The 27082-nt window shown below is 43.9% G+C and overlaps 1 protein-coding gene across 1 annotated transcript; it reads right to left on the bottom strand.

Annotated features, from left to right (window-relative positions):
* On the bottom strand, positions 1 to 25478 carry LOC144146833 (uncharacterized). Its single transcript, XM_077678760.1, has 5 exons — positions 25313 to 25478; positions 19256 to 19314; positions 8516 to 8590; positions 5447 to 5609; positions 1 to 1456 (listed from the first exon to the last, which is right to left on the bottom strand). Exons 1-5 carry the CDS (start codon positions 25359 to 25361, stop codon positions 687 to 689), a joined length of 1116 nt encoding a protein of 371 aa, XP_077534886.1. The 5' UTR covers positions 25362 to 25478; the 3' UTR covers positions 1 to 686.
* Positions 25479 to 27082: the final 1604 nt, after the last annotated feature.

Below are 27082 nucleotides of genomic sequence, written 5' to 3'. Positions count from 1 at the left end.
TCTTGCTTTAAAACGTTTTATTTATTTGTATTCGTAAAGCATTTATTTATGTTTAGCTGTTACATATTTACAAAAAGAGACAAGTTTGTGCATGGTTGCATCATGCCATCACGTGACTGTATGAAGAGTATTTTTTGCTAAAATTTTGTTATTGCCTCGAATTTTTTTTCCAACACAATGCGAAGTCTTCTAGAACATTTTGAAAATAAAATGTGCAAATCAAATTCGCCACGGAAGGTGTAGGCGAGTATAATTTCAGGAATTAGAAACACAAGTAGGCTTTAGCTTAATTTGTGGGCGCTTCAATAACGTCTTGCCCTGCGTAAGACTTCTAGGAGGAACCTTTTGTGGTCACTAACTGTTCTTTGGGATTTACAGCTTAAATTGCCTGCTTTGTGTTGCTTGATGGTGCTTTAAATTCATTGCTTCTTGACTTTGTTTCTTCCACTTGAGGAAATACCTTTTTAAAGAGACGATTGGTCAGTATTTTGCTCTATCCCAATACAAGCCACGTTTGTATTTATTTCACCAATTCTAACACGCACTGTCCATGCCATGCACTTTGCCCGTGAGGTTCTTTTGAGATATTTTGGCTTTTGTGATCCGAGATTTCCGTGGTTATGTTCGACTTGAACAAAAACTCCATAATTGCGCACTGCTAACCGACAATTTATCATTCTCTGCACTTAGCATGTCCTGTTTGACGCAGAAGAAATTGCTGGTGTTGTGCTTGTGGCACTATAACTGCTCATCTCCATTACAGTTTCATTTGTCGCCCTAGACGTGGCCTCTGTTTTCTGTGTCGTCTCAGATGTTTCCGTATCTTTGCTTGATACTGTGTGGCGGTCATGGCCTGAAGGTGCTTCGGTTGTCGATGGCCCCTTGGTGCTGCTAGTTGCCCCAGCAGTTATCTGTGTCGTGGTGCTTTTGAAACGGTCAACCAACCACTTAGGTCTTGGGGGGTATGTCCTTGTCCCAATAGTATATATTTCGGTGGTTTCTTCTGAAGGAGCACCCTCAGTTTGAACTTCAGTTGTGGAGGAAGTGCCGGTGGTGGAAATACTCTCGATGCTTGCATTAGCCCCTGTACCATCCTTTTTAGGTGTAGGACTTTCTGCTGGATTTCCCGACAATGTTTTGTTGGCAGAAACCACTGGGGTGGCTGCATCAGTGTTATTGTGGGCTTCAGTGGTGCTAGTTGCGGTTTCAACCGGAGCTGTCGGCGATGATTTGTCATCCGACGACTTCTGGAGATCGTCATTCCTCCCTGTCTGGTTCTCTGCCGTGGATGTAACCTCTTGAACAGTAGTTATTGAAGATGAAGTGGTGGGTGGGGTCGACTGCATGTTTGCACTGTCATTATTCATGCCTGAGGCAGGTTGGACAGGAAGGCTTGCATATGGCTTGTCTGCTTGAGCGTCCGTTTCAGAAGCGTTGGATTTAGTTCCAGGAATGACTGCGAAAAAAATGACACTTTATTACATTAGAAGAAATTGCGTGAATTTAACTTCACACCTAGTAAAAACACGTCGTTAGAAAACAAATTTACGTTGCCTACTCTTTTTATTTTGGGTGATTCGATTTGTGTGTTTTAGTGTTGTCGCACTAGTGGACTAGAAAACGTGATTTCCGCTTGATTGGTGTGAAGCTTTTTCTGACATAGCTAACATAAAAACTTTACTAGCACCACCGTGGAGACGATGTGGACACTTCGGTGTGGCAAGTTGCGGCATGCGTGGCACAGGTGAAACCTTGGGACATAGCCGTGCCGACTTGCCGTTCCGGTTTGTTCACTGTGGTGGAGGCATCCGAGGTATCTCACCGCACTCCGCGTTGCCGCTTAATCTCCCAGCTTACATCGGCCGCTAGGAACCCATGTGTGAAGTTAATATTCGCATCATGTGGGATCGTCGACCGAAATTTCAAAGTAACCTGGCGCGCTAAGCGTCGCAATAAAAAGATCTCACGAAAGCGGTCCATACCTCAAAAAAAAAAAACCAAGCCTCGCGAAACATCTGAAATATTTAAATTATAAGATAAATTAGCCCACCAATAAATCACCTTTATTCGCAAGTCAAGACAGATGTTTCAAATTTTATTATTAACTTATGACTCAGTTACATTACCGATATACCAATATTGAAACCCACATCTTCTTTAAGTTCCCTCTTACAAAAACAGCCGTCATTGTCGGCCAAATATGAATGCAGGTGTAACTACCAGCGTAAAGGAGTAACGCTAGAAAAATGCTGTTGCGTGATAAGGGGCAATGTGGTGATACATTAGGTTGTTTCGCGTAGAAGGATGATGTATAAAAGCATGTCCGTTATTCGCATCGCCTAACACCTGATTATCTTGCGTCACTGACTAAATGGGAAACGTGGCACCCCTGGTAGCGTCACCAGCCTTTTATCGTATTCGGCCTTAATAATACAGTAAACGCTCGGTAATTCTAACTCGATTGGGACCATAAAATTGTTCGAATTAAGCGCAGTTCGAATTAGCGGGCGGGCGCTAGGATTAAGGGAAAAGCGCGCCCCTCTGCGCAGGAAGAACACAAAGAAGCCACCTGTAGAATCGTTATTGCGAATTAGGCGCTACTACACGTTTGTGGAGGTGATTTCGTAAATAATATTGCACAAATTATATTGGCTTGCGTCGGACCACTAGTACCGGTGGCGTGGCGCCCTCTGTAGAAGCGAATTAAGCTTTTTCAGGAGTGTAGCGCACGCCCCCCTCTTGTTTTTCGGTTTCGTTGTTTTGCATCTCTACAAAATTTAGATTTGTTTAGATCTACAACATATTGTAGTCACTCTAGGACGACTTATTGTGCGATGAACGGTGGAAACCAGGGGATGCCAGTTCGAATTGACCGTTCTGAATACCGACTTGTTCAAATTATCGGGAGTTTTCGCCCATTAAAATATACAGGGCTGTGCCGGGACCATGGCGTGAGTTTGAGTTAACCAGAAGTTCGAATTAACTCAATTCTAATTAACGAGCTTTTACTGTAATGTTAGTAGCCTTGCCTAACGTGAGTGCAACTGCAACAACACTAAGTTACGGTCGAACCTCAACCATTTTGATTGACGAAACATTGGCACCGTTTTGACATGAAGGGGCCTTGCCACCTTGGAATACCTAACAGTGAAATCTATATCCAAAACCGTCCTGTACGCTTCGTGAATGGCTCCGCTTACCTAAATCTAGAATCCGGCCGTGGTATAGTTGAACGTCGACCGCGGGCATAAATCCATGATTAAAATACGCCTCGAACATTGGGCACATGTAAGCTACAAATGATCGATTTCGGAGGCGCACTTCGTATTAGAATTCTTGTCACCCACACACCATATTCTAAGAAACCAAATCAATAATTTTGGGTGAACTCGCTTGGCTATACGGGAACCGACCACCAATTGGGCACTAACCAATACCATTACATCTGAAATGGAAATGTTCCGCCGCTACTAAAGCGTAGCTCTGGTCTTTTATCTCAAGCCCCCCACCATCCTTACTCCACACCATTTAATGTAATCGAAAGATACGTCATGTGCGCGTTATATTTGCTGTACACTTCTCCTAAGGGATTCAGTAAAAGCTTACACAAATTCAAAGCAAAATAAGCCTGAGCTAGAGGAACTTGGGGAAGCTTTATACCGTTCTGTTATAGCAACGAGAAACACAAAGAAACCGAGTCAAAACAAAAGAATTCCAGTCGAGCACTCACGTTATACATTGGTGACTAAAGTCGGCTCAACAGTTTCTGTTTCAGTGTGATGCATGGTATACTTGATCGGGTTTGTCATGCACTAAAGCGGCTTTTGCTCCCTGGAAAAACTTGTGTGCATCATTTATTGCAAACACCAGCTTATTTCAACTCGACGCCACTAGTAGTGCACCCTTGAGGGAATCGCGGAATAGCATACTGGAGGCAGTCCTTCACACTTGTGGTTATCTAGGTAACATTTTGGGTGAAAAGAATAATCGAAATTAGGACGATGAGGGGGCACCTTCGACCGGTATCACGGTATCGGTTCGTATATAACCCGGAGAAAAATGTGGTCGTTACTGTGCCTCTTTGCGCAAGGAGCGTGCTACCCACGCTGCAATTTTCAGAACTAGGGTGTAGGATTAGAAAGCGTTCATCCGGCATTAGAGATTTTCTTTCAGCTTTTTCTATAAACTGCTTTTTTTTTTCTTACCGCTCACTTGGAGTCCACACTGCAAATGGCAATGTTCGTGTTAGCATGTTAGCCTTTTAACGATAAGTGGTCGCACTCAGCAGCCCGCCTTAGCTCTATTGAAGAACGAATTTAACATCTACAAAAGAGATTCCAAATATAACACGCTTTATAAACGAAGGTGTAGTCGGAGGTTCGCAGCAGCCAAAAAACACCGAAATTCTGGGTACCACGACTGATTCAACAGAAAAACGTGGCAGCATCTCGACTCCGTGTATGATGGCGAGGGTTCGGAGTACGGGGATTCGAAATGACATCTAAGTTGCGCCCCGAATGACATCCGATTTGCGCCCCGACCGTCATTCGATGTCAGCCGGGAGTTGCACCTTTATTATTCCCTAAATGAGACTGCAACTCACGGCTGAAATCGAATTTCGCTTGATTTTTGCTTGATGGTGGTGTGGGCACTGATGGACGCGGACGAACATTTGGAGGTCCTGAAGTACTCCGCACAGTTAGAAGCGAGGGAGTAAGCCGTTTGATTCTCGGGTACTAACTCACGGGCGTAGCCCAATGGGTAAGACGACTTACAGTAACTCTGCCTGGTCTACCCGACACTGGCTAGAACCCTGCCGGTGCCTGGGTGATTTTTGCGATTGCAAATGCTATGCGCACGGACGCGGATGGACATTGTGCGGTCCTAAAGTGCTCCGAACCTAATAGCGAAACAGGGTGGAACTGGATAGTTGTCCTTTCGCCAAACGCAACGCTGCTGTAGCAGACCAGTGACTGACTGGCGCCAACTTTAATATGATGGAAACACTAGGCAGTTGATTTGTTTGGCGAATCTCTGTGATTTAAATTAGGTATAATTTTTCGTTGCGTTGTTCTCACGCAAGTTTTTCCGCTAAATAAATGCTGAGAGAGCAGTGAGAATGTTCGATCCATTTCAGAAGTCCTGATGGGTATCCTAAATGTCCATTACAGCGACCCGAGAAGTTAGACAACATCACATCGATGGCACTGGCGTTAGGTTGGTATCAACCCTTGCAAGGACCTACCATCGCCAAATGCAACAGGAGGGTACTCAAACAATTACCAGTGGCTGCCACTCCGTCATGCACAAAATAACGAAGACTATGTATACAAAAGTTGATTGCGCTAGAGCTCGACAAAATGGGTGCTTTGCTTTCCTTTCGCCTGTAATTCTTCCCAGTAATATTTCAAGGATGTCGCAAGAGGGTCAAAACGTTCGCTGTTACCATTTGCGGTCGTTGGCGTTGTCACCACGCTGACTTGCGTGGTGGTTATGGGGCCGCAACGTGTCTCCGCTTTTGAGCCCCTATACCCGTTAGTGGATCGAACACAAATCCCATTTTTGCAATTGCCTTTCCATCGGTAGTGATTGCCTATTCTTCCTAGAATCTGAAATATAAGAGACATCGCCAAACGTAGGCATGAACTTCAGGTAAAAATGCAGAAAAATAAGCAATCAACAAGCTCTTTAGTCCAATGTAAATCTATTTTGTTTGTTGTTTCACTGGTCACAAGGACGCCGTTTCAATTCTGCCCAAACCTGCCTTTGTGGCATGGTGGTAAAAATAAAAATATAAGGCCGTTCCCCACAGTGTGAAAGCTGTCGGAAGTGCAAAGCAGTGATTCGCCATTATGGGCTGCCGCGCCGTTATCCGCTCACTGCTGCATTTCACATTTGCCGCCTTCTCAGTGCTCCCGCACCCCCTACCTGAAACTGCACCAGCAGGAGTTCAGTTATTTTTGTGCTTGTCCTAATTTTGTATGCTCGAGCTGTTTTGCGTCATTTCGAACCGGTAATTTTTTTCTTGCGAGGCGGGGGCTTTTCTGCGGCATTTGGAACGCGCCATTTCTTTCTTGCGTGGCCGCTTTTTTCGCTTAATATCGTAAAAACCAACACAGCGAGCCTCCCTAAATAAATAAACGCGGGGGCTGCCGGTTACATGTACAGAATTTGACTGAAATGTACGTGCAGTTTACATTAGGCTAAATAACAGGCAGATGTATTACAAGCGCCCGCGGATCGCGAGGTTTGAACGGTTATGACTATTTATACCACGTGGTGTTCGAAGCCTCAGCGTGATTCCCTGACCCCGGTACAGAAGGGTTTACTTGGGTCAGTTATCTCGCTGCGACGCCTGATTCCGGCAGTCGCATCGGCCGTTAGCGAGCTAAGACGACAAGGCGATCCCATAAAGTGCTCTGCCCTTAAAAGCTAGGTGTCGAGACTCTGGTACCTATTAACGACTCCCAGATGGTATCCCTCCCCGACTGAGCACCTTGTTACACACGAATAGCTTTGGCGGGTAAATCGCGCTCTTTTTTCTGGAACTGTCATTATCAGCGGTACTCGTGTTTCGCAAGAAAGTATCTCTTTCCACGGTATAACTGCAACCTCACAAACAGAAAAACCATGAACACAGGCTTGTCTATCCAGCTTTTTTCAATAGGTGCAGTGTAACTGGTTTACTTTCTCGACTACAATTTGACCATCGTCACCTAGCGCAGCCTTGACCTATCAACCGCTGGGCAAAACTGAGTACAAGAGGCCTCTGCAGCGTCGCAAACACTTATTGCGAAAACAATGTTCCCAATTTTTTGTTGTATCGAATAGAGGCGTTCTGAGTTTTCTGTGCTATCGACAGATTTGTCTGGGCTCTGAGAAAGCGTTTCTATATATCTGCTGTGTAGGGGTTTTGGCGCGTTTCATTGCTTGATTTTGTTTGAAATGCCAGTGGGAAGGTTTAACACTTGTAACCTTCGTCCTTTCAACCTATGATTCTCGGTATACCCGTAATTTTTTTATCTACGTTAGCACCGCAAGACGGCCCATCTATCCCACGTCATACAAAGACATCTTTCGCACAACAGGATCGCACTACGTACGCTAACATCGCCCCATGACAAGCCCGCAAAGTAAGAGGCACCGACGTACCGCGCATTCAAATCAAGACGTCCACCAACGGAACGCTGAACTAGGCTCTCCGGCTCACCTCCAACCCCTCTACCTGAAAATCCCCCCCCTCTTTATGATTCAGGAATGCGCCTTTTCCATTACTATACTGCCGTTTCCACCCAAACACCTGAGCTGTGGGAGGGTATGGTAGGCAGATGAGACCCCCCGACTGCCTTGAGCTGTCAAGTGGGCGGGATTTCCGGAGATAGTCTAGGGGCTTCTGATCTGTAAAGATGCCTTACCCCTGCGGCCCTGGGAACCAATGCTTCTTTCAAATAAAGTTTATTCCTGCTGCTCCTAAAAATGGGTAATATGGGCTGCGAACAGTTCACAGGTACCGTGTTTGTAAAATTTTGTCGGCCACATCAACCATGGCCGGACCAAGCGCGCGACCCAGTAGTAGTGTTGCAATTGCCACTGTCAGCTCATTGAGGGGCAAAAGAGAGCGAGAGGAATCATCTCCCTCGCCTACGTAGTCTAGCTGGAACGACAAGCGCTGCTCAAAATGCCTGCACTCTAGCGAAGTGCCTGCTCAGAGAAACTGGCTGTGCGGTCCACTTATCACACCAGCCACACTATATACATATATGAAATCAAGAGCGAAACTTCACCTCACTGTTTAGCGGTGCCACCTGCCGACAGCGTCAACCGTAGCACCCACGCCGGATCATGCGCCGGCTTAAGTCACTGTCGCTGTGGTCTATGAAATATTGAAGCTTTGCTGATGGAGGCGAAAAGCGAAACCACCTATATGTTCGAGATCTGGGCGCACGTTAAAGATCCCCAGGTTGTGAAAATTATTCCTGAACCCTCCACTACGGCGCGCCTCATCGCCAGCGTCATCGCCTTAAACCTCATAATCGATTAAGAAAAACTTGACAGCGAATTTACCTGTAAGAGCCCTGCTCAGAAACTTCTGATGACTACCCAAAATTATAATTTATTCTAAGAAAAGTACCACCGCAAAATCATAACCGGGGCTACGCAATAGACAGTAATTGTGTGGTAATTTGACTGGGGTATGGTCGCACAATTCGTAAAGCATGTTTAAAAAGTGCTGTTGCTATAGCTATTGTACAAAAGAGACTACGGAGTCGCTATATTGAACCCACGTACTGTTATGCGAAAGTAATCCAATATCAATGTCGCTGACCGCATTCCCATCTAATCGATGCGACCGCTTGAAAACGTTCTAGAACACGGTAGAACAACAAGCCATTTAGAAACGAACACCGCAGAGAACATTCCGAATGCAGCTACTCAGATACCGTCCTTCGACTTACGACGGAAATGCCATTTTGCTGAGTATAAAAAAAATAGCCTAGAAAATAATGTTACTCACCCAACAAGCACTCCCGTCGTAATACTTTCCTAATTTCCAGCCACAGCTGAACGCACAGTGCTGTAGTGGTTGTTCCTGAGAAATGGAGGGAAATAGATTGCGGGGAGGGTTCACAACCAACCGACAGAAAATACATAAGAATTCATAGTTGAAGAAACTGATGATAGCCGACCAAAGCTTTTTTAAAAAAGGTAAAAGGTTTTTCGGCTTCCATACGGAATCGTTGTTATGAATATTTTACCCGACTTGACGAGATTTCTTCAAACCTACATTTCAATACATAAGAATGCGGCATTTATTTCGCAAAACTAGGTGCCGCTGCCCTACTTTAATATGCCGTTATTTTTCTCGTAACCAGTATCCCTCAACACGTGAGGCGGATAAATGCGGTGTTAGACATGCATTGTGCACAACTACGGTATGTTACCGCGGAAAACCGCGTTTTAATTCAGGACTACTCAGCTTTCTTACACCACTATAAGACTTTTCGGTTATTTAAAGCAATAAATTTGCAGTGTGAAGAATGCGTGGAACAAAATATTATCCTGGAGTAAAATTATCATTTCGCTTGAGTGTAAAGTGTAGTAAAAATACCGAACTGTGCGCTGAGGCGGATCACGGACTTTTTTCGGCAAAACTTCTATGTAGTCAAAATAGGTCTCGAGATCTCAGTCGGTAGGTGGATCTATAGATGGCTGGAAGGGTAGATGAATAGACATGAAAACATGTGGAGGGAGGAGGGATGGGCGGACGGATGGACGGACAAATGGAGACATGGTTAAATGGAGGGATGCACGGAGACGTACGTAGATAGACAGACATATGCATGGATGGATGGATGGATGGATGGATGGATGGATGGATGGATGGATGGATGGATGGATGGATGGATGGATGGATGGATGGATGGATGGATGGATGGATGGATGGATGGATGGATGGATGGATGGATGGATGGATGGATGGATGGATGGATGGATGGATGGATGGATGGATGGATAGATGCATGTATGCAAGTTTATTCTACGCGGATATTGCTGGCGAGTCAGTCGCCTCTTTGAGGTAGCCTGTGAGAACACCGAGTATATGGCACGCCAGGTCCGATTTTTTCCGGAGGCTAGCCGCAATAGCCAGCCACTCTTCAATGCCATTGTGTTGTTTACTGGGTTTCCGGCCAGTACCAGAGAACATTGTTTTTGAGACGAGCTAATGCTGCAGTCACACAGTTGAAGAGGGGTGTCTTCGAAACAGTGGAATAACTAAAGCCTGGAGGATGTGTTTTTAACAGGTTTGAGAATCTGGAAGCCCTTTTTTCTAGGTGAAGTCTTTAATAATGGCGATCTGCTAATTTGCTGTAATGAAGAAGAAATGGGAGCACTGTATTTTTGCAACGCGCCTTAACTGAAGCAACGAGCAGATTTTGCGTTCAAGCTGAACAAGGTGTAATGCTCTGCGTTGCCTAGAAAACCGCCTGCCTATTTTACGCGGTACAGTGCATTTCCATTACAAAGAAGAAAGAAAACGGGGGAGGCGAACCGCAAAGGACAGGACAATACTGCGTATGAATTACTGTGAGATAAACCAGGCTCATCACTATGCACAATTGATAGAATTATTGAGTGGCGTTCTTGAAGTTAATTCATAAAATAAAAAAACTGTCAAGCCAGGTGAAGCCCCAAGTCCAGTCTCCATCGCTAAGAGCCACCGTGTCGGCTCGGTTGATCGGTCGTGGCTTATGAGACGCAAACGCGCGGGTCCTGCAGTGTGTTGGCTTGGAAGATAGGGCATGAAGGTTTCAGATAAAAAAAGCTGTGTACCATGCGGAAGGGTCAGAGAATATCTACAGAAGGTGCAGTTGAGGTGCAGGAAGAGGTATGTCAGGACGGCGCTATCCATGCGATTTGGGAAAATGTTTTAGCAACTTCGCACAGCTTCTGAATAAGCTCGCGGCATCGAAACCCCCCGCCTTGTAACTCCAACTCATGCCACAAGCCGCGATGTAGAGTTCACGAGCCACGTGCTCGGCAATCATATTTTAAAAGCCGTGCCGCGGGCTCCACGCTCGCACAATGTCAATCAATCAGGCTGCGGCCACCGCACTTACTCATACATCGCAGATTTTCTTACTCGTCGGCAAGCTATTATTCGTGCAGGAGACGTAAATACCCCCCCCCCTTACTTTGGAGGAGCAGGGCACACCTCAATGTTTCGTTTTTTCTCTACTTTTTTTCACTATGGCTCACCTGTATCTGCCCCAGAAACTTGACGCCATCCCTCACATACATCACAGACTTCATGCAGACGACATCACCATATGGACAGACACCTACTCCATGGGAAATAACCAAGACTACCTTCAACAGGCCACCGACATCGTTCACAACTATGTCTCCTCCTTGGGTCTTTATTGCTCTCCCCAAAGATTGTAACGGCTGCCCTTCATTTCATTGGTGCACATCATGCTCGGCGATAGGTGATCTTTTTAGACTCGCACACTGTCCAACCACTCCAGTCAGCATGTGCGTGAAATGAGCGCAATCCACACAGCGGTAGTGCGCGCGGGACATAACATCGTGCTTCATTGAGTGCCTGGTCATTCGGGAATAAAAGGAAATATTACATCTGATGCAGCCGCCATCGCTGGCCACTCTCTGCGTAACACGACACAGCTTCCTTTCTCTCGGGAGGATGGTTGTGACCCTATCTATCGAACGAGTTGGAGTGCGAAAATGTGGAAATGTCAGCACCCTCGCAGCGGATACCCACCCAGTTCTGCATGGAATTGACCCTCTCAGTAAATTCCGTGTTCCACTCGACCTAACCAAAGCGTCTGAAGGTGTACTGCATCGTTTGCGTCTCAACATGGCTTACACCCGAAGCTTGAAGTTCAAAATAGGGTGGGAGGATTCACCACTGTGTCCTACGTGCACTGTGCGCAATACTAACGAGCACTTGTTGTGTAAATTCCCGCTATTTTCCGCTGTGCGAGTAACAGCGGCGAGCTGCCTGTCACGTGTACGACGTCGAGCAAGCCTTCAGTTGTGTCATTTTCTTGGAACCTGGGCCAACGACAATGACTCATCTCTAAGGACAAAAATTCTTCTGCGTTTTTTGCGAGATTCTGAACTAGACAAATCTTTGTAATTCTTGCATTGTGCAGATGGCTACGTCTGTACGCTTTTTCGCCGTCATGTACGCTTTGACTCCTTTTCGTTGTTAGGTGCTCTGCGCTTCCTGGGCTGCATTCGCTCTATTTTGTTTACTTTATCTTTTTTGGAGCTTTTTTCTTGCATTCCATTGCGTGCCATTTTTTCACTTTTGTTTTCTCTAATTGTGTCCTTCACGATCTCTCACATTCACTTCACTGCATTATAATCACCCCCATCTGGCGCAGCAAGCACTGCCGCTAGCAGAGCTTACCTCTCCAGCCCACATTAAAGAGCTCTCTCTCTCTCTCGAAAGATGCGAACTCGTCCTTATCCGTAAACATCCACCTGCTCTACAGAAAGAACCAGTCTGTATGGACCTAGATGGCCATACTATGCGGCTCAGCCCCTCACTTAGGAAGTTGGGCCTCACCATCAACCGCAATACACGCAACAACGAAACTTTACCCTCATAAAAATCTTTACCGAGATTTAATAAACTTGTTATAGATATTGCTCAAAAGAACCCTATAAACATTTTGTCAACATTCTATAGAATATTTCTATTGAGTTTCCATTACAAATTGGCCACCGCGTTTCAATTAAAAGTCTATAGAGCCAAGTCAGTAGGCCTTATCGGTTCTGAATCTAGTTTCTTGTGAGTTTCTTATGGGGTTTTTATAAAATATATTCAATAGGCTTTCTATGCAATTCTTACTGAGTACAGTCGCAACAGCCTGTTGCGTGGAAATCAGGTTTGAATACAGTTTCTGACGGATTTTTATAAATTTATGGCAATTAATGTTTTATAAAATTCCTATTGAGTATAGTCGTAACATCGTGTTGCGTGTAAATAAAGTTTGAATAGAATTTTTGATGAGTTTTTATTAAATTTGCCTAGATTCGCTTTTTTAGAATTATTATTGAGTATGGTCGTATCAACCTGTTGCGTTTGAGTCAGCTTTGTATACAGTTTCTGGCGGGTTTCTATTAAATTTATCTGAATTAAATTTCTATAAAATTCTTATTGTGCCCAGTCATCAAAACCTGTTGCATATGAGCTAGGTCTGAACAGAATGTCTGATGAGTTTTTATTAAGTTTATCTCTATTACCTTTCTATAAAATTCTTATTGAGTATAGTCGTAATATCCTGTTGCCTGTGAGTTAGGTTTTCTGGCAAGTTTTAACATAGGAGCTTTGCAGGGGCTCGAACTCTCCGGCGGTGATGTCCGCCATCCCAGGCGCCACCGCTACCTAGTGCTCCCAAGACGAAGTGATGGGACGTCCACGCGCGATCTCGCTTGATGAGGCGGGGCAGGCGGCGCTATAGCACCCTACATATATGCACCGATAAGCTACCAGACCTCCGTGGGTGGGCTATAGAAACGCAATACAGAGTCTATTGCAACTCGACATAATGAAGGTAATAAGATTCTTGCTGCGTGTTCATTATAAAAAGTTTATTGCCTGTCTAATGACCACAGTCCACACATTCGGAGTTTAAACGACTTTATAGAAAGGCAGTACAAAGTTTGTTAAAACTCAATATAGTGAAGGCAATAAAATTCATGTTGCATTTTTGCAATAAAAAGTTCATCGATTTTATGTTGGCCGCAGTTTTTGAGATGGGAGATTTGGTTCACTCTATAAAAACGCAATATGAAGTGTATTAAAACTCAATATATTGAGAGCAATAAAATGTTGGTTGAGGTTCTGCAATACAAAGTTTGTTGACTTTTTAACGAGCACAGTCTATAAACGATGAGTTTTAATTGACTTTTTATTGGCTCTATAGAAACACAATAGGGGGTCTATTAAAACTCAACGTCCATTTTTATGAGGGTATCTATACTTTACACGGCTATTAACCAAGTCCCCCACATGCTCTGACTCGTTTATAACCGCCGCTGTGGCACGAAGGAAAAAGAGGTGGCCCGACTGGTCCAAGGTCTCTTTATCTCATGTGTCACGTACGTCACACCTTACATTGTCCTCCACAAAAGTGACTCGGACTCCATTGTTGACCAGTTTATACGCAAAGCAATAAAACAAGTCATTACTCCCATGACCGCCTACACGGCCAGTCTTTTACGGCTGGACCTCCACAACATGGTGTAAGAACTTATTGAAGACTATTTATCTAGTCAACGTCTCCGGCTCGCACAAACACCATTAGGCCTAGCCCTCCTGAAAAGGCTTCACGTCCTATATTAGTCCACTGCTTGTCAACCCCTCCCTGATTACTGCAGCAGTGGTGTCCGGGTTTGACTCATGCCAAAAATATGCACCCTGGCCTACATCCCGGCCGCTAAAAAGTGCTAAACCCAGCGCACAAAACCACCTATCGAAAGCGTGCATACGTCTCCTATGTGGGTTCTAGCACGTACCCCGACGTACAGCATCAAGTAACCGTAGTCACCACCAAGACCACCCACGTAACTTCTGCTACAATCGAGACATCGTCAGCATGGGTTGCTGAGTTCGTCATGGCATTATCCCTCATTCTTAATTAAGAAGAACCCCGTCATCATCACAGATTCTCAAGCAGCCTGCAAAAGGTTCCTAGCCGGGAGGGTGGCCCGCTCAACTTTGAAACTCCTGTCGTGGCATCAACCCTTCCGGAAAGTGCCCTCATCTGGACTCCCGGCCATTCCTCTGACAGGCAATAAATTTGCTTACCAACAAGCTTGCGCCATGTACGTCTAGGATTCTGAGGATACCTCACATTCCGTCCCTCTAGTTACTTTTCAAGCTATTACGCAATATTGCCTGTCCAAACGACAGCACTTCCCTCTTCCACATCATAAACTCTCAAAACAAGAAGACTCCCTATTTCGCCGACTGCACAGCAGTACCTTCCCCATCGCTTTCTCTAGTTTTTTTCTATGCCAAACGCATCACTCCCGACCGGCAAACCAAGCCTTTTCTTTCTACGCCGATCCCTCGCTTTAGTCACGTGACTGGTTAATCTCAGGGCGACGCGTAGTGGAAAGCGGCAGCGTTGGCAAGACGTCCTCTGCCACGGTTCTTAGCTTTTAACGCCGCCGAAAGCACCATTACTTCGGCAATTTGAAACATCGGTTGCCTTGGCAACCAGGCACAACCTGCTCTCGAATTCAGGCGCGGTCGGGTAATGCCAGTTAATCTCGCGGCCCCACCTTACGACATGTGGGCACCGCAAGCGTACCACTCACTCTCCCATTGGCAAGCTGGTGATGCGTTTCGCATTCTAAATTCCATGAGGCGATGCCTACCCTATTATAGTCTGGCGCCATCGTATGTTGCCAACGCAATCTCTTGTCTGTTTACAAACGGGCACTCTTCATCACATCAGATTAGAATGCAAGAAAAACCCCAACCTCCCACTCTTCAATCCCCCAGCTCACCGAAGAGGTATGGGAGAACGTGGTGACCTGCAGCGATTCAGTTTAGAGACACTTTTGACCTCCGGAGAAAAGGCTGTCCGCTTGTTTAAGCAACTGTACTCTTGTTTAAGCAAGGTCTTGTTTAAGCAACTTAAACAACGTGCATTTCTGATTGAATCTGCATTAGGGCGAATAATATTCTGTCCCTTTTTTCAGCAGCCTTCTTTTTTGGTTATGTGTTGTGACACAATAATGGCACTGAATAAGAATTACACTGCCCGAAAGAATTTCATAGATTGCCATTATATGGCTATTTATTCTGATTTCATTTCTTGCTCGAACAAATGTGGCTGTTTTAAAAGGTTGTACAACTACTGTATTCACTTATTCCTACATTCAATGTTAAGAGGTCTCTTTAGCAGTGCCACAATATCGGACCTCTTTAAGTATTACCGCTATGTATCTTTTTATTTCGATAAAATTGGTAGTCTTATTTCATCTAATTTGACAAATGGTGGGGTTACTGCCAGCATCACAGGTGGGCCGAAACGTGATTTTCTGGACCGGAGAGTGGGTGCGATTATTAGTGCGAAGGCCAGCGCTGCCACATATCCATACTACGGACACGTCTCCGCTGAGTGTGCAGCACAGTGTATTAAAGGAGGAAGAATTATATTGGCTGAAGGGAGTAAAGTGACACACAACCAATTTTTGTGCAAGGATGGCCCTCCAGGTCATACGAAAGCCAGCATTTCATGTTCTAGCGTAACAGAAAGAATTTTTATATAAACAGGCGGAAATATATTAAAATTTGAAGTACAATTTATTAAGTCAAAGCGGTGGCGTCATGTGGTGGCTAAACCTGACAGTGCCTTACGTGTCCGAACAATCCCATCGCTTTCAACGCGTGATTCTAAAACCACATGAAGAGAAGGAAAGGTTCGCGAAATATGGTTGTTTTAGATGAGGAAAAGTTTTTAAACACCTGTTTTAATCTCACACGCAGTTAAAAGTATATTGTAGCACGGATTCCTGTCATAATCGCCAGAATCCTTTTTGGGGACACACACATGGCTGGTAGATCGAGATATTGCGATTTCAAGAGTTCTAGGGCGCTATCAGCGAAACCATTTCGGCTTAAGCTGTTTTACGTCATGCCGTTTGACCTGGGATAAAGAAAATATATCCCAAAAAATCGGTCGTCCCTTTACAGGAGGAATTGACTATAAGCAGCGATGAAATCCTCGTTCGTGTCGACTGTGTTGTAAAAGGGAGGTAAACAGTTGTAGAGGAAATTGCGGTTGCGATGGTCCGCTGCGCAAAACATCGGGATTACAGGAGTTATGCTCCAAGCCCGCACATTCTATGGTAAGGGTGGGACCGATCACAACTCGGGCTCCCCTTGCCATGTTGGCCCTCAAAGTATAAAATATTGTGTAAGCAGAGGTGCAGTTAAAACTGTTACCTGTTAAGAGCGTCTTGAGCCGACCGCTCAACGCTGATGTCCGGGTGCATGTTATCGGCAACAGAGCAGCCAGCCGTTGGGGAAGACCTGGCAGCAAGAGCCTTGTCTCCATAAGGGAGAAAAGAAGCGAGTGGGCAAGTTCGTACAGTACTTCAAACACACGAATATGGCCGTTTATGCCGATGACGCGGTATTATAGGCGACAATATGTGCCTTTGTCATCTCGGTAAGTGCATTTGTTGTGCATAGCCGAACGAATCGCATATTGGAGATAAGCGGTTGTGAATAAAAAGCTAGTGTGCTGAATTTTTGGAGGAACTGGTAAAACGCGAAAAGTAGTTGGAGTCACAGCTGTGAAAGTGAAAGTTATATATTAAGCGCAAATATTAGAGGGCGTTGTGTAGTCACAGCGCCTCACGCTCCAAGAGCCTTCGTAGGTTGTTGGTGACTATATAACGCAGTCACGTTACCTGAAGCGATTGCGTGCGGAGTAGGGTAAAGGTGTGGAAATTGCTGCAATTGAAAATGATGGTTCCATTGCAAAGGTGATTGACTACGGGTAGCAGAGACCTAAAGGGGGTGCTGGATAGGAGGGTGGAGGAGAATATGTAGAAGTCAATAAGAAGGAGATGAGCACGGCAAATGTTTCGAGACAGCAGGAAAGACCTCCCACTGGGAAGCACCCAGAAACAAGGTCACTCGACTTAGACCTCCAGTGTGCATTTAATGGCACTTAAAAACCGAGGCGGTTCACACAAACAAATTGTACAATGGAGAATACAGGGAGCAGGGATGGAGCCAGGAGGATGTTGTTATATAAATTAAATGGGAGGAGAAAAAGACAACACGTGGTGTGTATACTTGTCTGTAACGGTAAAGAACGATGATATTACTTTGGGAAAGCGAAGAGACGCTATTTGATAGCTGAATAAAAAGCGCATCAAAAGGCATATTTCTCTCCACAGGCTACTGAAAATGTTTAGGAGAAGATTACTAAGGGGATATTTTATGGAATACATCTATGGCGTCCACAGCTAAAAGCGCTTGGTAACTTGAGAAGATAACGAAAATCGTAGGCAGGGAAGACGCATCCTGACGACATATTGAGTGGCTATGCCATCTTTAAAGCTGTAGAGAAGGGATCAGGATTTCTGAATCGGCTAGAACACGAGTGAATCAATTATGGTTAAGTACCTCTCCAACGCGGTATGAGTCAGAAATGAGATGAATAGTGTCAGAAAAAACCATGTGCCGGGTTTACGGAATGTAGCTGCAATGGCTGCTCCACATTGAGGAGGCAGGGTGTCTGACTTCAGAACGTCAATATAGATGTAGGTGACGTTGTCGAGGTCAGGAGAATGGAGAAGATTTGGTAGAGTGTTTGTGCCGTGTTTTGCGCAATGGTTTGAGAATAGCCTTTCTCCTTGAAGAGGATATCGGGCCGATTGGGTACCCGGTCGTTGAAGGGGATCTCGTGTAGGCTGCATATGATGGAGGTGTTTTATGCCAGATGATGGTGTTTAGAAGCGATAAAAAAACCATGAAACCTTGAATTTCGTAACATACATAATTGTCGCGTTTTATGAATGTAAGCAAGATTGGCGGGTGATTTCACTTAAACTGAAAATTTGTCAATTGAATACTTCTCAGCGAATCAATGCGGAGGTTGAGCGAGGGGGACGAACTAACGCACTGAATTATTTATCCACCTTTGTACGAAAGGAAGGAGTAGCAAAGACATAATTCTTTTGTTTTTGACTGCAGTTGGTCGCAGCCCAAAACAGCTTGCCCAATTTTTCCTCGCGTCAGTTGTGGGGAAAGGTCCTCCGTTGGCCCTTTAACAGAGGCTCCAACGTTGCCTTGATGTCTTTTTTTAAAAAAAATGCTGTCTACAAAGAAGCTTCTTCTGACCTAGGAACATGAAAAAACACGAGCGCGCGAAAATACATACTTCAAAGTGAATTATTACTGTGCTGGAATTGTTACTATTGCTCGTCAGCCAATGAGCGCCGCCAATATGTGAAACGGTGCATTGCTGAGATAGACGAGCGAATTTGCTGCGAGCTTTTGTAATTTATGGTCCCTAATATACAGGCAGATAATCATCATAAAGCTCTCATTGTTCTCAAAAGTTGCGGATATGTGAAGTGCATAAAATGAAGGAGCACAAACTGTTCAACATATCACAAGACAGTCGCTATGACTTCTTAAGTCAACACCCTCTCTGCAACATTTTTTTAGTTCTCGGTGCCTCTCCGTCGCATTGTGCCTACTTTATTTTTTTTACTCTGGAACTTCGGAATCGTGCCAATTCAGGCAATGATATTTTTTGGAATGGGCACGATGCATCCTGTTTATTCGTTTTCTTTGACGTTATAAATAGGGCAGCTGCTCAATTTTGCTTGCTTTGCTTTTGCATGCGCCACAAAACTCACAGCAGTCCTTCCGCAATCTCCATCGTTAGCCAAGATTCAACTGAGGCTCGTAGACAGGGGACTTTCTATTTTTTGACCAGTGTATAAGGGAAGATAAGTTTTATTCTCCAATCAATTGATGATTGAAGCATATAGGTTCTAAATTACTCGAATAGGGGAGCTGAACATATATTGCCACATAGACAAAATCTTCGTGCTCGCATCGATAACACGCACGTTCGCCACAACATGCTAGTTTGCGTGAAGTTACAAAGGTGCGGGAACACAGACACAGGCACACAAATTCTAAATGGATGTATGGCAGAGGTAAGTTATATCGTGTACTCACCGGGTTAGGATTGCATTTAGATTTGCAGAAAAGTACATTACTCCAAAATCCCGCATGGCCTGCAAAGTATGAGGCAATAGTGATGCGCGCTTTTTCGTTCCTCGGATGCATGGAACTCTACTAATTTTTGATAACCTATCTGAAAATCACTAAGCTGACACTCCTCCTAGAGATAACATGCAATAATGGGGTAGAAATGAAGAAAGAGCATTAAATTAAGTTCACAAAAGTTCGCTTTATTACCCCAATACAAAACAGATGTGATTGTTATGTGAACTCTGCAGAAAAAAAAGGTTCTTGAGTGCTGATTATGGCGCACTCTTCACTTGAATAAAATCAAAAATGTTGAACTGCAGTTGACAGTTTTGCTGATAATGACGCTACATTCGCGTCTCATCTCTTCTGTGTTGAAGAAAAGTTTTAACTGCTGTTATAAAATGTGTTCAGTGATTATGTAGGTTTCCTGTCGATGAGACGCAGCAAGTACCTACCTCACTCTACTTTCATGAAACCATATTGCGTCCGACGAAATGTCCTGTATTCTTAATCGGAGTGGAAATTCTTTTTCTGTGGCATGTTAGATTCTGTTTGCTGTTCTATATTTTGTATAGTGGTATGTACTAGAAAACATTTGGTCTGAGTTTACCGGAGGAAACTATTTGGCATGGATAGCAATCTTTGGATGATCGTATTGTATTTTCAAAAGCGCAATCGCTCAAATTGAATATGTTCTGACGTTTTCTTTTAATAATAGAGACACGTGAGGTCGTAAAATAAGATGGTTCTTGTATTGAGTCGGAAGTACAAAAACTTAACGCGAGTGAAAGACACAAGAACAACGTACTCCACATTGCCCTTCCAACGCATACGTTCGCAGTATTAGGCCCACAATTTTAAAAAATAAATAATAAAATAGTAAAATAATAGTAAATAAATAAATAGTAAATATTTAGGTAAATAAGTAAATAGTAAATAAATAAATAGTAAAATAAATCGGCGCAAATGAGTAGATTAGTTTATTTAAACACAACAATTTTTGTAACAATAAACAAAATACTGTAAGTAGAAACAAACAATTTTTCCGCAAGCCCGAATACGACACGATATTTTTCGAACAGCGGTTCATAACGCCCGGAGATCGCTTCCCGCTTTGAAGTTCCGTTATGTATTGATCGGATAACGAAGCTTGTTGATTTAAAGACACAACAGAAAAAATCAAGATTTCGCATTTCTCTTTTTCAGTTTTTTGAACTGGTAGGTAACTGGCGGGGGCATATGAAATAATTTCCCCCCGGCGTAAATACCTGCTGAATCATGGGTCATAAACTTCCTGTCTCATTTTTAGTTGCAGGATACTTCTGTGCTTGGTTTGTGCATTCCGGCTTCGTGAGACATTAGAATAGGCTTGCGCCGGGCCATAGCACATGTCGTCACTTCACACACCGGGGATGCAAATGGTGGAAAAAAACGAAGCGGCCCGCGCTTGCTGAGAAAAACGAACTACCGGCGTTTTAGGAAAGATGCAGAGCTGTTTTGTTTGGATGTAGACAGAAAAAAGAGGGTGCGCAAGGTACATTTGTTAACAGTGTGAACTACCCTATGGAAGTTTGTCAACTCCTCCTGTTTATCACCATTCCCACGCAAATGAGAAGAAGCATTTGGCGAGCTCGTATAGCGTAGTGCTATTCCCATTCAGGATGAATGTTAGGTCTGAATACTGAAACACTGACTTCCGGCACTGTGAGCACACTAGCCTGAAAATTACGAATAAAGTATTTATTTTACAGTGCGTCGATCATCAAGTCAAACCGTTTAGAATATCGCATAATCAGTCCTGCTGGAGTTTGTTTATAGAGATTTGTTGTGGACAAAAAACAATTAAGAACATTTTAGGACCTGTTCTTCTGGGGTACCAATAAGGTTATATTTCTTCTCCTTAATAATGTATCACCATAGAAATTTTTATTCCATGTCAGGGCCAAATATCTTACTTCTGTTTGTTCCTAAAATATTTTTGTTTGCAAGAAGTTTGTGTGGTACAAACAATACACAATATTAGCAATTGTTGAATTACTGACTACGTCATGCTCAGTGTCTGGGCCAACTTATAGAGGATTGTTCGGTAGCTCGATTAGAGAACACTGGCTGTACATCTATACAGTGATACTTAATGGGAGGGATACACAGCAGCTGTGTGAAGCAACCTTGGCGGCATCAGTAACCGTGCAGAGAAAAAGCATATTTTGTTCTAAAACTACGAGAGCGTATATTATAAAACTGTGACGTCTCGCTGATGTTTTGAAACCTTTTCTGCCTAAAGCAGTAATCTCCATTGTTATTTACTTTAAACTGTTATTTTTCGCTGGCTGAATTTTTTGTCACACCAGCATGGACTTTTATTTCTTTCGTCATTCTATCTATTGTTTAAAACTTCCTGTATGTACTCAAAATTCAGACCAATCTTAGAAGTCACGCTAAATATTCATTCTAGAAGAGGTGTACAATCTCATAAAATACGTGCTATATTTCAGCAACAAGGATGCATGTACGATTTACATTTTTCAAAAACAGCGTCAAAGTCCATTGCTTAGCTTGATGAAATTTTTTACTCTGAAGTATGCAGAAGTGATCTCGTCTTTGTTGCTCTTTCACCTGTACTGCCGGCACTCTATTGTCGGTAAACATGGCAGGTATGGTTTCCCTGGTGGAAAATGGCAGTGCAGTAAACTCCCGTTTAGACGAATTCGGTTAAGACTAATTCCCGCTTATACCAAACAATGTCGAAAGGTATGTTTTGTTTTTCATACAGGCAATGAAAAAAAATCCGCTGAAGACGAAGAGCCTTGCACGTACTCTTCGGTTAAGACGAACAACTTTCCAGATGACCACTCCTGTTGGCGATTCTGTGTAGCGAATATGACAGTGTGGGCGGGGCGCGGCGAGGCATTCACGTGACCAGTGGGAAATGAAAGTAAAAGAAAACCGCAGCGCGAAGCGAAGCCGCGCGACGGAGCACGGGAGGGAGAGAGAGAAACACACGCAGATAAAGCTGCCATTTCTCGAACCCTCCAACCCGCAGAGACAGCGGCAAACCAAAAAGAAAAAAAAAAGAGCGAGGACGAGTTTTGTAGCTGCTCTGCTCTGGAGGAGAGCCGAAAATTTAGGATGATAAAAAAGTTTAAAATGCGATGACAGAGACTTCCTGTTCGCGAACGTAGCAGCTGTCCTGACCAATGCCGTTTCTCTGTGGGATCATGTGAGTTCGCGTCGGTTCACATTACGAGTCCCACCGCTTCACCACTGCGAAAGTGAGGAGTTCCCTCTCTGTCTCTGCGTAGCTGTCGCTTGAGATAGCGACTGTATGCTCTCTGTGACCGCTTGGACTGCATAAACCCAGCCAAGAGCACTTAAATACATTCTTCTATCATAATGCGCACTCAAATGCATTTTTGTGTTTTCCTTTATTGTAAGCCTACTTGATCCACCGTCTTGATGCAAGATATTTGCATGCACCTGGGCGTATTGTTGATTCTTTTTTTAGGAGGGCTTCTGCTAAGATGAACTTCTGCTAAAATGAAGATGAACTTCTGCTAAAATGAGCAAATTATCATGGTGTCTTCGAGTTAATTTTACGCGAGTTCACGGCATTTCAGTAGCGACAAATATGGTTACCACATAAATTGGAAGCAGCCTCGCACGATTCCCAACGGTTAGAGAATAAATGTTCATCAATTTTTTTCACGAACACTGTCTTCGACGAACACCGAATCTAATTTCTCACCAGGAAGCCCAAATAAGTGCTGAGTTTGAGCATTGGGAAGTTTACCTAGACGCCTGGTTTCTTGCGGGCTGCCCGTCTGGTTATTAAAATATGGGATGGGGTACAGACTGTGAAATAAGAACGGCTGAATACAAGCTACCTTGAACGGCCACACTACAGTTGCTCGGTTAGATACCTGAGCATTGTGCAATCTGCGTGCATCAGCAGCATCTAAACAGTTTCCGGGAACGATTGAGGCGTTATCCACCGGTAAAAGATGAACGGCAGCCTGCCGGCAGAAACTGAACCGCTGTTTTGCGAGAAAAGTTGATTAGCCTGCCTTCAGCAAAAAATTGAACGGCTGGTCATCGGCAAAGGTATGTGGCAAGAGGGCGGCAGTGGGCTCTTGGCGGAGCAATGCTCCACAAGAAGCAAGTGTTCGGAAAAAAGTGGGGAACTTTTAACATGCAGCCAAGGGCGAAATTTTAGTACGGGATTTACAATTTTCAGGCAGGAAAAAATGGCCTGGGGAGAGATCTAACGCTGGTTTTACGCAATTCACACTTTGCCACTTGATTGGTCCATTATGCTCCAAAGGAATACATGCCACTTGACACTTTGATATCGGACAATTATTTTCTGTTGGTTAAACGTCTTCCAGGAGCATTTGTGCCGATTAGTTAAGCCGATTCTAGAAGGGTTATGACTATAGCGGAGCACGTGGAACGAAGCTTAAAGGTTTTCATTTTCGTGGACTGTTGTTCTGCGTAAATAGCTGTAGTCTGCATGATAGAATTTTTTTCTCTTTTTGCGAGCTAGCGCTGCTAATACTAAAAGCACATTGAAGTACGCTTGTTCTCGTGTAATGAGTAATGGCGGGCCTGAAGTCACGTGCTAGCAAATTGAATTCCTCAGAAAAACGGCGTTACCGAACGTCGTCATGAACTTCAGAGGTGAAGTTTTAAAGTCACGAAAGAAATATTCGGGTGTCGTTGCATAGCGCTAATTATTTTAGCTGTATACTTCATACATACTGGCATAGAAAATGTGGTCATAAGTCAGAAAACGTACAGGATTTGTAAAGTGACGACTACATGGAGCGTTCTTCTCGCGTCTCCTGGCGACGACGCAAAAAACGTTGGAGAGCACAAGTTACCCCACACCTCCCCCGTGCTAGATTGATTTGTTAGCAAAAAAACGCCTTAACAGTTCATTGACTCTTTCTTTTTTATATTTGGTCCTCTTCAACATACGTTTCACGTTGCCGCTAGGAGAAGCCGACGGCCGCCAGACGCGAGCAAAACACTCCATGTGGTTGCCGCTTAATATCACGAAAGCTCCATGAATTCAACAATCCAACACACCAGTCTATACTGGTACGGGCACAAGGGACAACTTAATGATCGCTTAAGCCTACATCCCAAATTGTTTTATGTTCCAGAAGTAATGGTGGAGGGAATGCCAACTTTTAGGGCTATGCATGGAGCTGACTCAATCGGTGTGTGGAGCACCAAAGACCTTCTCTATTCGCGTGATGCTCTAGAGTGGTAATGAAAATGACTTCACTCGTGTCGCTCCAGAATAAAACGTATTATGTAGTTCACATTACATTTTCCTTACAGTGAAAGCTATATACATTTCTCAACTTCCTTCGGCTGGGATGCGATGATAAAATCACGGGCACCGGGTTTTGTGAATGCATACAATTCGATTTTTATTTCAGACTGCGAATCTCAGGTGCTGACAGTCAGAAAACAATTGTGGGCTTTGTCGTATATTATTACAGAGAAATAAGTAACACTACTGCTCAAAATGGCGAAGCGCACCTAAGCCTTTCTGAATAGTACAGAAGAAGAATGGTAAAATTGTCTAAAAAAGCGTGTCTCACCAAAATAGCGACTACGCGCTCACAATTTTTGTAACGCATTTCATGGTGACAAATTAGCAGAAAATGTGTGCTTGTGGGACGTTGAGAATGAGTGTGAAGACCATTTGCGCCGGTTTCAACATGGCGTCAGAACTGTAAGCTTTACTACATTTTTTGCGTAGTTTTCAGCCATATTCTACGATCCGGCAACACTGCAAAATGTTGTAAAAATAAAAGCCACACCGTGACTCCTCTTGCACATAAACGGAATTTGGTTTCCGCGGGAACACGGATTATTTCGCATTTCTGGAAACTCCTCGGTTTTTTTACGAATTTAATGGCATTGAGGTTTCGGGATTTGCGTTACACTTTAGCACGTATACCTGGGAAGGGGTGAAAAAATCGTTAAAAACAGTGTTTTCTTACTTACCAGTCATGAACAACGGAGCAAGTGTAGCGGCAAGGAGTATCATCCGCATTTTGTCCGTAGTTGTGATGGGTATGCTTTCGTTCACCAACTAAAACTGCAACCCTCGAGGGTGTTGTATGGTAAGGCCCGTCGGCAGAACACGCAGAGAAGAAGTTACTATATAATAAATAATCTTGGACGTCATAGGTCAGCAGCCGCGTACAACAACAATTTTCAAAGCAAGTGGTCTCTGATTACCCTTTTCAGGATGCACAACGGAGGCCTGCGTGCTGACAAGTACAGATCGGGTTGTTTTGGTCACGTCTCACGAGTAACAAATATGCGAAGTAAAAATGTAGAAATGGCATACAATGACGTTGACGCCTGACTGACGATTGTACATTAACTCTCAGAAAATATTTTCCTATATCTGCTTGGACACAATTATTTTCTTACTTGTGCTCATTAAAGCCTGATGCTTTAAATTTTTTTCCCTAATTGTAAACCTACCACGCGCTTGCTTTATTCTCATGCCAGCATTCCATAACGCAGTAAAAAAAGCCCCGTACACGCGATAGCTTCGTGCGAAGATTGGGCTTGCAGTCTTCTTTCCAAAAAAATGATTCCGTTGGGGAAGACGGTGTTTCAATTAACACTGATCAGCACTTGGTAAAAACTTACTATGGCCATTCCGACCTTGTGGCTCTCTTAGAAATTGAAACCTACACGCTGGCATTAAAATATTTTTATATGTCGTTCGCATTTAAAGCAGTGGAATAATTGCTTGCTTGCTTGCTTGATTGATTGATTGATTGATTGATTGATTGATTGATTGATTGATTGATTGATTGATTGATTGATTGATTGATTGATTGATTGATTGATTGATTGATTGATTGATTGATTGATTGATTGATTGATTGATTGATTGTAACGTTTAAGGCGCCGACGGTACACAGGTGACGACGTGTGCTGTAGTGGAGGGCTCCAAGTTGATTTTGACCCCTTGCGTGTCTAACGTGCGCCGAAATCTCGAACACACAGGCGTTTTCGCGTTTCTTCTCCATCTGAAAAGCGCTCGCCATGGCCAGGAATCGAACCGGCGTCCTTGGGCTCAGCAAGACAACCCCATAACCACTAAGACACCGCGGCGGGCACACATGCTGAAAGTTTTGTTAGAGAAAAATTGCTTGCGTTCATAAAGTTCGGGGTAAACAAGTTGGTCTAATCTGTAGCTTTGTTATTGGGATTGATTGAGTTGCCCTACTCCCTGCTCGCAAAGTTATTTTCTAAAGCTTCAAAGGTGGAACGGTAAAAAAGACAAACAGTTTGGATTAGCCGACAGCAAGATATCTAGCGAAACACTTAACATCCCTTCCAAAACAATTTGAGAGAGTCTTGAAAGGCAAAATAGCGTCGAGCTTGCGCTGAAAGTGCGCCCAATCGATCATCAAACCTTCAAATGTCGAAATCGCAAACCAACAAGAAGTCTATGAGGCGGGCACTAAGTAAACGAATCTACCAACGATTGAAATGTATACCGATGCATGCTTTGTCAGATAAAAGTATTCTTTTGTGCTCCTTCTTTGTCATCGATGAGTGTATGGTCTTGTGTACAACCATTCCTGTTTGCGTTTGTCAGCTAACCGCTTTGACACACTGGAAGCCTGGTTTCACGCATGCGCAGTTTGTCCAGAGATGTTATCAGAACTTTTCGGTCTACCAACTGGCCTATAGGCAAATGCTTTATTTTCTTGACAGAACGCTATCCGCCCCAGTAAAATAGCTTTC

The sequence above is a fragment of the Haemaphysalis longicornis genome, unplaced genomic scaffold (genome assembly GCF_048455015.1).
Source record: "Haemaphysalis longicornis isolate Haplotype H1 unplaced genomic scaffold, Haemaphysalis longicornis Haplotype H1 scaffold_7, whole genome shotgun sequence".
In the NCBI taxonomy this organism is placed as follows: Eukaryota; Metazoa; Arthropoda; class Arachnida; order Ixodida; family Ixodidae; genus Haemaphysalis; species Haemaphysalis longicornis.
The sequence above is the reverse complement of the archived record's forward strand: the minus strand, read 5'-3'. Positions and strand labels throughout refer to the sequence as shown.

What these genes read in the sequence shown, in the direction of transcription:
- LOC144146833 (XM_077678760.1), bottom strand. Translation starts at nt 25,361, where the DNA reads ATGCGGATGATACTCCTTGCCGCTACACTTGCTCCGTTGTTCATGACT. An exon ending in ACGACGGGAGTGCTTGTTGG is followed by an intron (nt 5,610 to 8,515) that starts GTGAGTAACATT and finishes CTTATATTTCAG; the next exon opens with ATTCTAGGAAGAATAGGCAA. An exon ending in AACGCCAACGACCGCAAATG is followed by an intron (nt 1,457 to 5,446) that starts GTAACAGCGAAC and finishes TTTTTTTCGCAG; the next exon opens with TCATTCCTGGAACTAAATCC.